The 13,509-nt window shown below is 37.5% G+C and overlaps 1 protein-coding gene across 1 annotated transcript in view; it reads right to left on the reverse strand.

The window, feature by feature from the left end:
• Tacr3 (tachykinin receptor 3) overlaps positions 1-13,509 on the reverse strand; it is a 110,048-nt gene that overhangs the window by 76,377 nt on the left and 20,162 nt on the right. Inside the window, exons 2-3 of the mRNA XM_028760490.1 lie at positions 4,462-4,650; positions 851-1,001 (exon numbers count right to left, since the gene is read on the reverse strand). Of these exons, the coding sequence (XP_028616323.1) occupies positions 851-1,001; positions 4,462-4,650 (340 nt within the window). The remainder of the gene's footprint in view (positions 1-850; positions 1,002-4,461; positions 4,651-13,509) is intronic.

The following is a 13,509-nucleotide window of genomic DNA, read 5'->3' on the forward strand; positions in this document are numbered from 1 at the left end:
AATTTTTTTCACTTCATTCAGTGAATTATAGAATACTACTACTGAAATTCTCCTTCCTTAAACATATGTATATGCTTGCTGATGAATGGAAGGAACAAAAGGGAAAGTAGAGAAAGAGAGGAGAAGACAAAGGATAAAGGGTAGAGACAGATGGGGGAAGGAGAGAGAGGAGAAGAAGGGGAGGAAGAGATGGGGAAGAAGAGAGAGAAGAAAAGGGGAGGGGCAATTGGGGGAAGGAAAAAGAGAGAAGGGGAGGGACAGATGGGGGAAGGAGAGAGAGAGGAGAAGGAGAGGGAGAGATAGGGGAAGGAGAGAGGGGGGTATAGAAGAAGAGGGAGAAAAGGAGAGTGAGGGGGAGTAGACAATGTGGATGAGAAAAATCCCAACATTCTAACTTTGAGGGAGCCATGTCACTCAGGATAAAAGCTACTTTGAGCAGATTTCAGAGTACAGCAGAGGGGCTCTGATCAAGCACTGTAAAAAGCAGTCACACGTGCAGAAACAACACCAGCTAGAGTCCATTTAAGAGAAGCTTTGACAACTTCAGATAAAGTAATTGAGAATGGGCTACAACAGAGACTGACAAAACAGCTCATCCTTAAGGATGTAACTGTTCTACTGCAGTCATTCACAGACCTTCCAAGGCCAGCAAGAACAAAGAGATTACGCAAAGGAAAATCCTGTCAAAGGAGGCATTTAGAATGTGATATACTAGAATGTATTTCCAACATCAGTCAGTGTTTTCCTCCTTGGAAGTGGTCCAGTCTGCACAAACTGGTCTATTATACAGGTCAGTTATATGGGTCAGTTATATAGGTCAGTTATACTGGTCACTTATATGGGACAGTACCTTTCGCTTAGCCTTCAGCTGCTCATGGTACTTGTCACAGGTGTCTCCTGGAATCTCTCCTCCCCAGAGAGTAATTCCAACGATGGTGTAGGTGACACCCATGATGAGCAATGGGAAACAGTACACCAGGATGATAACAATGATATGGTACCTGCAGAGAAACACACACACACACATGCTGAAGAATCTTTTTGAGTGAAATATACTGGACTTTGAATTTGCTGAACTTTAAATCATAATACAAATGTCAGCCCTTGTGTTTATGTCTTCACGTCATGCACCTATCAAATATCTTATGAGCATTGTAACCTAGAGTCATGTGTGAAATGTTTTAATTGCTCATTTCCACACTACTTTATGAATAAAAATTTATAAATAAAATCTTGTCTTAATTTATACATATTCTCTTCATTTAGAATCAAGGTGGAATATCCCTGCTGCTTGGTTCTTTGTTTAGTAATTGTTGAGCTAAACTATGGAACAGAATCCTGAAAGGTAAGGGTATGGGATAGAATAAGTCCGCTATGATGTGTATTTTATTCCACAACAGAGTATTTTTCTTATTCTTGTGGGATCAGAAGTACATAAAATAATTTTTTTCTTCCACATAAGAAGAGGAATTAGGCACTCTGGGGCATAATATACATTTCTTTTTATTTTCAAAATAGAAATCAGGTAAAAACATTAGCACGTATGTCTCTATGGTAATAGTATATTTTCTTGCCTTATTACTTGGTGGATTACATTCAACAATATGGGCAACAGGCATGGTAAACATACAGTTCAATAAACTGCCAAATTTGATTACATCCTTTTCCACCAAAATGGAAAGCTTGCTCTTCGGGAGAAATGAGAGCATAAGGTAGAATATCCTGTCCCATATACAATTTTATACATTTTATTCAGTTTCTATTGACTTTTGAAGGTTTTAAATTAATTAATGAATTTATACCCAGGGTTATCTTCTAAGATAAATCCTAAACCTCCTTCCCTACCTTGTTTCTGGTAGCTAAGTACCAGATGAAGTCAATGATGATGTGACTCAGAATGATACCACACCACAGCTAAGATTATTCCTAATAACAGGTAGGCAAAGCACAATTCAATAGCCTCTGCCTGCCTTGCCTTTAGAAAGTGCTTCCTGTTTGGGTGAGCGAACCCAGAAGGAAAACTCCTTAAAAAGTGGCATATCTGAATGAATGACCAACTAGAAATCTGTGGAGAGATAATATTGTAGTCCTTGAGGCTAGCTACTTTCCTTATCTTGAGTTCTATTCCAGGCCCACCTCTGTGTTTGAACTAACATCTTTTTACTGATAGGTAAAAATGAGCTGGAATCTATTAACTTATCAGACTACTAGCTTCCAATAACCTAAAAGCTACGAATGTCATCAGATGGCGTCTTGGACTTAAAAAAGTAACTGTTATTCATCTAATGTAATTGTTGTCTCCAAGGCTTATTCCTTCTGTCTGCTAACCTACCTGCTTAGTCATGGAACCTTCTGACATCCATATGATCTTATCTAGGCCTAGACTGTTTTCAGCCTTTGAGACTTACTTCTGAATAATCTCACACTTTCTAGTTCTTTCTGAACTCTAGTTGGCTGATTCAACTCAGCTGTTCTGCCTCAAACTCTTATCCAAGCTGACTGATTCAAATTGACTTCTCTCTCAGCCTCTGACTGAATTGCTGTTTGGCCTCATACTGACTTTGACAATCTGTTCTAAACTTCTGGTCCTTTCTCATTCTCTGGGTTGTTTTGTTTTCACTTGTGTCTAGACTGTTCTAGTAAAACTGTTTCCTCTCTTCTCTCTCTCATTCTCTCTCAAGTAGCACCCCTCTCTCTTTCTCTCTTGTAGCCTCTCTTTTTCTTTCTGTTCTCATGAGAGTTAGGTATATCCTATTTAGTCAAATCTTTCTCTGAATTGTCACTTTGCCTCTCAATTAGACATTGCTTTCAAACACTGTTGGTTCCTTCTACAAATAAACCTTAGCTTCATTGTTTGGGATCAAAGGTGTGGACTAAGGGTGTGTCTGTATTTCAGTGAGATGGATGGATTAAAGGTGTGTGTTAAGGCTGACCTGCACCACAACTAGAAACAGGTTTTTCCAGCAAATACAATCTCAGGGTTCACAGTGTGATCAAATATTCTGCAACATGAGCCTATAAAAGTTTCTCATGTACCTGCCTCTGGTATACTCACCAATGTATTTTAAATTTGCCTTCATTTATGACTTTCTTTGTTTGCTCTGTAAGGGCATAAAACTTCATGAAACTGTTTTCACACTGGATCATGGAATTCAGACTAACCTAAATCTGTGTTCATAGGTCATAGTCTCTTAAAAGTGGCTCCTGAATAAATTATCTTTCATTCCCTTAAAAAGATTCTGGGTTCTTGTAGGAGCAGAGTTAGATAAAACAACTGCTTAAAACGTGAATACACACTGAAGACCTAAAATCAGCCATAGGCCTAAAATCAGCAATAGGCCTGTCATACATGTATACTAACACCAAGTCTTGGGTCTCTGTGGAAAAACATTGAAACAGATGGCTATCAGCTATTGTAAACAGGCAGCTTTCGTGGAAATTTACCAGCCTGAGTAGTCATAGACCTTGTAAATAGGTAGCCTTGGCAGACAATACCAACTTAGATAAGGACAAGTGAATCATAGGCAGAGTCATAATGACCTGTCCCCTGAACCTTCACCCAGCTGATACACTGTTCTGAAAGATATCTGTACTCCCCCTGAACACCCACACTCCAGTGTCACCCCCTTCCCCACGTCCTGCCTTTCTGTGTTTATAACCCCTGTGAGAATGAATTACAATTTGAAAAAAAAATTATAAAAAAAGAAAAGTAATTGCAGGCTAGATATGGTTGCAGCCTTTAACCCCAGCCCTTGAAAGGCAGAGGCACGAATATCTCTTGAAGTTGAAAGTTAGCCAGGACTACATAAAGAGATCCTGTCTCAAAAAATTGGTAATTATTGGCAACATTTGCTATTTTTAAATGTCATTAAAAATAGGGAAAGAAACCATTATATTGAAATGTACAGAAATGGAAAAAATCAATTACACAATTATGTTGGCTTTCTCTTTAGCTTTTCTTAGGTCTAAAATACAAAACTTCAATTTTATCAAATGGCATACCTATTTCCATTTCAATTTAGTGACCGGGGTTTTTCATGCTGAAATGAACAAATATGTACAAATGAAAGCAAAACAAAATTAAAACACCTGCCAGGACCTCCTTCCCCTTCTGCCAGGCTTCCTAAAAGAGCAATCAACACACTGGGCTTCAGTTCCCACTTTCTAGCTCTTCTGTCAATAGCACCCTGCTGTCCCTGGCACATCGCCTCCAGCTTTTATCACTCCTGTTAGAAAATGTGGGTGGTTCTCCAACAGAAGTCATCACATCTCCAATTAAAAACCTTGGTAGCGTTATAAGCCAACACATCCTATGGAAGTGTATTTTACATTTCTTTTCCCATGACCATTCCCCCACCCAGGGGAATGGCTTTGTCTTACATGCATAATTTTTCTCCCAATCTTCATTCCACTAAGAGTTGGATAGACCAAGCTAAAAATCATCAAAGAGAATTTACTTACGTGAAATGTTGCTTGGGACCTTCTGGCCATTGCACATAGCAAAGAGTACGGCCTGGCATGACTTTTATTTTGGAATAAAGACATTGAGGGAAGGCAAGTAGAAATGCCAAAATCCAAATACTTCCAATGACAATCTTTGTGGCTGTGGCAGATAGTCTGGGTTTCAAAGGATCGATAATGGCCATATACCTATGTGATATAAATGAGAGCATTTTGTCATTTCCTTCATTATTGGAATTTAAAATGTAACTTCAAAGTGCTTTAATAGATGTTTCTCATTGCTTAAGTTGGAAAGCATTTTGCATCTAGAAGTAACGATATAGATGATGACGTCACTGTCTCAGGAATTGGCAGGTTTGGGGTCAAATCCTATTCTGAGACCTGGTTAACCATTTGAAACTCAGCTTCATTATTTCTAAAATAGAAATAAAACATCCACGCCTTAGGGGGTGCAGTGAGGATCAATGGAAAAAATGTAAGTGGAAGTATTGATTACTTAGTGCTGTGCCTAGCGCACTAGCTGAATTCATAAATGTCCGCTGGATGGAACTGAAAAGGTATCTACTGAATGCCTGAAAATACAGACTTGATACCTCAACAGCTTCTCTCTCTCTCTCTCTCTCTCTCTCTCTCTCTCTCTCTCTCTCTCTCTCTCTCTTTCTCTCTCTCTCTCTCCTTCCTTCCTTCCTTCCTTCCTTCCTTCCTTCCTTCCTTCCTTCCTTTCTTTTGGCAGTGTGGCCCTGGCTACTGCTAGCCATGAATGTACTTTGCCACTAAACTATATTCCCAGCCACCAATTGTCATCTCTTTTCTGTCTCTGCTAGCTTAACTTTTGAATAGAAGATTAAGGTAAGATAACATGGATAATACAGATTATTGACAAGGATAGAGAACCTCATGTGAGGGCTGTGGCCAAACCTTCACTTAAACCTGTAAAAAAATATTCATCATTTAGCTGGGATGACAATATCAAGCTGGATAGAGATTTGGAATTCTCTTGGAGCCTGGGGAATTCACAGCCCCATGGTGTGGGAATGCTCACTTGCAGCCAAAAAGGCACATTTACCCATGGCTACTGCAGCCCACTCTGTGGATATTCAGAAAAAAAGTCATTTTATTCCTACAGCCCAGATAGTAAATATGTATCTCACAAAAACTACTTCAGCTTTAAATTAGATAAAATATGGCTAATTGCAAGATTTTAGCCAGTGATTAGAGAAAAATATTATTTATAAAATCAATTTAATCCATGTTTCTACCAGTAAACAAAATATTGTTTAATTTTTACTGTGGTCCATTTTGTGTTGCACAAATATGTTTTTTTTAATTTGTGTTCTTCAGAGATTATACTTCAGGTTTAGGAAAAATGTTGTTAATATTATAGAAAATATTACAATATTGGCTTGTGCATACATACAGCCTTAAACACACACGCAGAAATGCCTCCCCTCCCCCAGCAAACATAAATTAATTGTTGCAACCTTGAGAGTAAGGATTAAATTAGTCACAATTTACCTAAAGGAAAATTATTAATTCGGTCTGTGTGATAGATAATAAATGTATAAGAGCCTTAGATACAAACACTATTTAGCTATCAGTGATTGCTTTCCTTTGCTGCAAGATTGCACAGATCGGAGGCATCTAAAAGAGTGAAATTCACAGAAGCAAGGATAGAATAGTGGAGGATGAGGGAAATGGATGACTAATGCTTACTGGGCATGCAGTTTCATTTATGTAAGAAATAGTGCCATAAAGAGTGTCTGTACAACATAGAATCTGCAGTACCAAGTGACATTAGGAACTTCTCATTTTCAGTGTTTCTACCATGAAAATAAAACACCTCCCTCTATACACATAAAATGCACAAGGAATTTTGGAGGTGTTGGATATATTTAGTAACTTTATTATGTGAACTGTCATGGTTAAATACATGTTCTCAAACTCATTAGATTGTGAGATATATATATATATATATATATATATATATATATATATATATATATATCTCAATTTACATGATTATAGCTTTAAAACAGAAAAAGAAAAGAAACACGACTATAAAAATGGTACAGTAGCTTAAGAAAACAAAGTGAACCACACAAGATAATATAATGCAATGTTGGAATGGAAGGCTAATTAAAATTCACTCCTCATGTTCTTGGTGATGAAGATAATACTTCCAGCAATCACTGATTACTAACTACACCCAGACACTGCACTGTGTGTATGTTCAACACCTAAAATACCCCCATCAATAGATATCATCATGAGGTAGATTTATAGAAAAGAAAACGAAGGTTTAACTAGATTAAAATTATTCAAAGTGCACAAAAACGGAAAACCCTTGTCATTTGTCTAAAGGGGCGACAGACAGGAGTAGAATTCTTTTATCAGGATGTTCTGGTAGTTGTCAAAGTCCGAATAGGAAGAAATAACAGCTTTAATATTCATATAAATACTGCAGAAGAGTAGGTAAAAGGATTTAAGCTGGACCTTTATAGAGCATCAAAAGTAGCATCTTTTACCTTCTAAATCCAAAGCATTCATGTATAATGTTAAGCACTGAAGACTTGCTATGACGGGAACTGTAGGCAAGCATGTTTTTGTTCTCACTGCTACTGTATCTCAATTTCAAAGTGTCTCAGTAGATTTAGTTATAGCTGTATAGATGCTCCCGGAGCCAAGCCCACTTATCAATAAAGTTTGCTGTACTGCTGAACTGTGTATTACTCAATTATGTCACAGTCTGGCTTCTTTGGTGGTTCTGAAAGTTTATAAATGCCATTTGGATATTCATACAATAGTTTTATATACTTAGAGTACTGTCTAGGTCCTATAACACAGATAGATCAAAACAAAGTCCAAGTTTTTCATTGATTCTTTTGTATAATTATAACTTTAGATAAATTATTTCCTGATAGATTATTATTTCACTTGAATTGTGTGAAATCAATTTACATTCTCACAAAGTGATATGAAATCTTGAAAATTTAAAAGTTTTTAAAAAAATTTTTATTTTTATTTATTATTATTTTTATTGTGTGAGTATAATACCGATGTCAGAAGAGAGCTCTGTGGAGTTTGTTTCTCTTTCTGCATTAACGTGTGTTCTGGGGATTGAATTCAGTTGTATTTGATGAGCCATCATGTCAGATCCTGAAAATTAAAGAAGGCATTTTTGCCCTTTCCAGTCTATTAATAAGTACCCAAGTTATTCACTGTAACATCAAATTAACGCCTATTGTGTTATTCCAAACAAAGCACTAATACAGCCACGAACGCACATGCCATTTTAATTACTTACAGTCTGTAAAACAGATACTGAATTAATCTATTTTCTATTGCTTTAAGTAATAATCCAAATCTGGGTATGTTATTAAGAAGAAAAGTATAAGTAGCTTATAGTTGGAGCTCAAAGACACAGCCTAGATAGTAGCTAGGGAGAGCCCCATAGGGCACCAGAGTGGTAGTACAGCTTGTGGAAGCAGAGACGGCTTGATGGGGAGAAGCCATTGAGAGCTGATTCTGCTTTTATCTCATTATTCTCTCTCAGACTTGAACTAATCACACCCCACTGTGCTCACAGGTAAAGTCTCCACCACCCTTTGATATCTAAGTATTGGGAACTGAACTTCCAAGACATCAGTCTCCAGGCAACAAATAGTATCTAAACCACAGCAGCACCTAATCAAATGACCTCATTAGGTATCAATTACAAATGTAACAAGTGCCACAAAGACGAGGCCAAGATAATCCATTGACTGGTTAAATTATGTTTATATTGTATATTGGGTATCCTTAAGGAACTCATTTCAGGTTAAAACTCTGATGGTTGAGTAGATAGGCTTGGCCCTAACTAAATATAATTGATGTCATAAAAGCAGGGAAATAGGCAAACACAGAGACATGGGGAAATGGAAAGAAAGCATCCAGGATTGTGTTGGAGAATGCTCTTGTTGAGAGAATGGAGACAGTAAGTTATGTGGAGACTGTTTTTTTCTGTGTTAGGTTATGCTTCAAGGGCAGGGTCTGGTCACTGATGACAATGGCATTTAGGGAACAGCTTGATGAAAGCAATAAAATGACAGGATACAGTGGGAGACCCAGCAGGACAAAGAACAGTAAAGTAACATTTTCTCACTACTGATCAGTTTGAAGTTGATTCTGTCCTGTACCTCATCCTGGTGATAGTAACTTGCTCACTAGTAGGAATGGAGCAAATACATGCTTAGGCTTGCGGGAACAAAACTCCTCTGGACCTTAACAGACAAAAGATCAAATTGAGAAATATATTATCCTCACAACTGTTATCAGTATATGCCTTTAAAGAAACTCAAGCCTGTCTGTGAGCACGTCATAGCATCAGTAGTAGTGTCAAGTCTTGGCGCCTCCCCTTGAGATGGATACCAAGCTGGGCCAGTCACTAGACCTCCTTCCCTCAGTCTCTGCTCCATTTTGTCCCTGCATGTCTTTTAGACAGGAACAATTCTAAGTCAGAATTTTTGACTGTGGGATGGCAACCCCATCCCTCTACTTGATACCCTGTCTTTCTACTGGAGGTGGTCTCTGCAAGTTCCCTCTTCCCACTGTTGGACATTTCATCTAAGGTCCTTCCCTTTGAATACTGAAAGTCTCTTACTTCCCAGGTCTCTGGTACTTTCTATAGGGTTCCCCCCTCCTCCAGGGATTGCATATTTCTATTAATTCTGCTGGCCTTCAGGACTTTTCTCCTATTCACTGACCTCCCTCCCCCCAATACCTGATCATGTTCCCCTTCTCCCCTCCCCCTTCACTTTCCCTCCCAGGTCCCTCCCACCTCTGCCTCAAGTGATTGCTTTCTTCTCCCTCCTAAGTGGGATCTGAGAGGTCCAACAGGTAGCTGACTGAGACAGACACAGATATTTACACTGTATGTGTGTGTGTTTGTGTGTGTGCATGCAGGTACGTGTGTGGCACGGCCCATGTGTAGAGGACAGAAAATAACTGTGGGGGGTCAGTTCTGTGGTTTTCAGGGCTAGAACTCAGGTCACTGAGCTTCTGTTCCAAGAGTTGTTATCTGCTGAGTCATTTGTTAGCCTTGTTGTGATAGATTTTATAGTCAATAACTATTGACTAAAACACACACACACACACAGAGGGAGGGGAGCAGAGATGTCTGTGAACATTAATAAGTTAAAAATATTATCTAGGAAGAAATGAATCAGTTCTTCACTTATGATTCTTAGATTATATTGAATAAAACATTATATTGAGAAGAATTAGAGAACATAACTAGTAAACATTCAACATAGAGTATTCTAAACAACAGTAAACAGGGTGCACTTAATATTTGGAAATAAAAGGGCTATGGAGATAAACGTGAATGAAAACTAAGTATAACTTATTTAAAATGAATCTTCAGTACTTTGATTTGCATGGGAAGAAAAATACATTTGTAACTAACTTCTGAGGATTAAGAGAAAAATCTGTTTTTAATGTACTCACTATCTCATCCTTCCAAATCTGTTTCATCAGGATGATGCAGTGCAATAGACCTTCCTTCTAATCTTTCCTCTTAAAATGACACTTTTTAAATGAATACTAATGAGACCTTTAATGCAATTTCAACAAGTGCTTCTAGTGTTCAGTGATTCAATGGAAATAATGTTACACCTGAAAACATTGTAATTTCGTTGGACGTAGAAGGAATTAATTGCATTAATTTTGTTCAGCACAGACCTATATATATCAAATTCCTTTCTGAAATGAATAGCAGCCTGCTGATGTCCCTGTGTATTGTCTTAAACTCACTGAGATCACAGTTATCAGTGGAATTTCCAAACTGTATTAGTTCTTAAGTTGTGTTCTATAAAAGTTTATTTAAATGTGCAAGTGGAGAAAGCAGTCTTTAAACATCAAAACTCAGAATAAAGATTAGAATTGGAGCCTGTTCCTGAAGTTAACTTTGTCTCTTAATTATATTTTCATGTCCTCTAAAGTTGAATAGAGCATATTTTAACAAAATACTTATAAAAATTGCCTTCACTCAGTCACTCATCCATATCATTAAGTAAGTCTTGTTTACAGAAACTGAGAATTGAAACAGGTTGTAGTTATATATTTTATAATTATATACTATATATGCATGTGTAAGACAGTTATAAGTAAAGGATGAGAGAGCTTGGACTTGAGGAACAGGAGGGACACAGGAGGAATAGTAGGGAGGAGTGGGAAGGGGAATGATGTATACTCTATATTAGTATATGAAATTTTCAAAAGAGAAATTTAAAAACGGTCAATAACAACCATAGTGTGGAGGTTCATGTGAGTTCGGAGAAACCTGAATTATCTACACTGAGTTTCACTTGCTTAACAACAGTAAAATAAAATGCTTTTAAACTTTCTAAGATCAATCTTGAATTAATGTAATCTCATCCTATAATGCAATGGCAGCTCTAGAGGACTAAGCTAAGAGAATGTACAATGATGAAAATTACGATGAAAATTCTTTAACAGAAAGTAAGAGGTTCCACGTGATTTTTCTTAAAAATTTCAAACCACAAAGAATGTGGAAGTTGAGGCAAATCTCATCATATTATGGAGTTTGGTGGTAGTTTACTGTTGTTTTATTGTTTCTTTTTCTTTCGCAATGTGGAGCAGTTTTGAGTTATGAAGTTTGGTTTATAACATCTTAAAATCCATGCAAGAAGAAGCACACCACTGTATTGCTAAGCAACTCTGTTCTTTTCTGCCTCGCTTAACTTCTTTAATTGTATGTATTCTCTAACTTTTCTCAAAATATGCATACCTTATGCTGTCAGACTATGTCCAAGGCAGGAACTTGAGAGCAGAGAAATGAAGGGTGATCTTCATGATGCCCAGAGAGGACTATGAAGCAAGTGGGGATATGCAAATCTTTTTATTTTGTGTGGTTTGTATAGCAAAAGAAATCCAATAGTTATTTACCTATTTTTATCTTTAATTGTTAATTACATATTTGTAGATCAAAAGATTCAAGCAGTTAAGATCCATGGTGATTGATTTGCTTGGAAAGGTCGCTCTATCTACTCAGTATAAATTACATGACATATTCAGCCACATAATTTAGCCACTTTCATTTAGTCAGTTAGCCACAGTTTGACATTTGACAAAATTTTTTCTTTTAATATCCAAGTGTAGGGATGATATTTAGAAATAGGTGCCTGGTCCGGCTTGTTCCTGGGCAGCCACCATGTTCCGGCTGCTCCTCGGCTCTGACCTGGGCTCCAGGTAGCTAGATGTCCAGGCCCTGGCACCCATGAGATGCCAGCATGGTGGATGTGGGGGATGGCTCTGCCAATTCTCCACACTGCATCCACAAAGCTCGGCTGAACCCCAGACAATATTTGCCATCCTCTCAGTACCCAGTAGAAATGATACTCTTAAAGCTTAATGATTATCTAAAGGATTTATATATTTAGAAATGCTCAATCAACAAGATGCCCACACAATTAGAATTGTTACCCAGTATCTAACCGTTTGATAGAAGTTGCTACCCAGGATAGCTTTGGACTCATCCATGGTTTTCCATGGCTAATAGCCTCCTCCTTCCTCCCCCCTTCCTTTTTTTCCTCCCCTCCCCTTCTTCTTTTTCTCTCCTCCCCTTCCTGTCTTCTTCTCCCAGATCCACCTCCTCTTCTACTGCCTAATCATCGAGCTCCACTGTGAATACAGTGTAGCAGAATAAGTATCCTGCTACATCCAATTCTTCCCCCCTTTCCAGAAGGGAGGATGCATGGATCAAACAACCCACAAGCATCCTTGAGTAAGCTGCTCATCATTGCTGACCAACCCTTTTGTGCCTTTGTGGACAAAATGGAGGCTGCTGTCACAGAGAGGCAGTGATTCCATGAGCAATTAGAGAATTCTACTGTATTTTCAATTCTTCTATAATACAGAGTATTGAGACATTCATATTAAAATTGGAAAATATCTTGATTCTGTTTTCAATCAAATATTTAAATCTGTTTGGGTTACACGACAAATGTTTCCTACCTTCATACACATCTCTTCATGATCATCCACTGGAAGGTTTCTAGTTAAACTTAAGGAACATCTCTCTCGCTCGCTATCACTAGTTGAGCGTGCAATCATTGATATATACACAATAGCATTTCATCTGTTTTTCTTTTTTTTTTTTTTAATCAGTGGAGCTAAGAGTGGAACCCTGATTAGGAGGCCAATTTCTCAGTTCACAGTTGGTTTTATTTAACAGATCTATTACCTGAAATTATTGATGAGAGATATAGATTTCCCAGCTTTGTTTTTCTCACCATGTGAGAACCTTTTTTTTCTCACCATGTGAGAACCTGTTTAAACTGCCCAGGAAACGATCAAATAACCATCTCATTTGTATTTTCACTTACTGTTAATAGAGCTATTACAAGGTTGAAAATCATTCTGTATAGCCACCTGCTAAATACCATAGTCTGAAAACTTGTAACAAGATTTTAATTTGTTGGTAGTTTTCATAGTTCTGTCTCTAAGTTTATTTTCTCTCTTTCTCAGGTGGTTTTATTTAATTGATTGTGTTTCTTGCTATGCTTGCTTCTAAAATATTGTACAAAAAAGTTTCTCCTGTTTTGTTCGCATTTCAAATTGATGGCATGTGGTATTTAAAAATTAACTCACCAAACTGAGGATGAAACAATCCTAAAACACAAGAAGAGTTCACATTACATACACTGTTTTATGCCCTTTCCTGTCAACATTTATTTTCCCACACACTGAGAGATCATTTACTTACTGATATTATCAAATTTATCCAAAATATTATTTACCTCTGTTCTAAATATACCAGTGGAAACTTATTACACGTATTCATTTTGTAAAGTCATGAATGCTGACATGAATGCATTCCGAGATGCATTTGCCATTTCCAAAATTTCATGCATCATAATGTACTTGCTCACATGTAGATGGTAAAAGGTAACTATCCACATGAGGCTGTTGACAGGTAACTTGGTAAGATTTCTATTAGTATTCTCTCTCTCTCTCTCTCTCTCTCTCTCTCTCTCTCTCTCTCTCTCT

Source organism: Grammomys surdaster, unplaced genomic scaffold (assembly GCF_004785775.1).
Source record: "Grammomys surdaster isolate TR1022 unplaced genomic scaffold, NIH_TR_1.0 126531, whole genome shotgun sequence".
NCBI lineage: Eukaryota > Metazoa > Chordata > Mammalia > Rodentia > Muridae > Grammomys > Grammomys surdaster.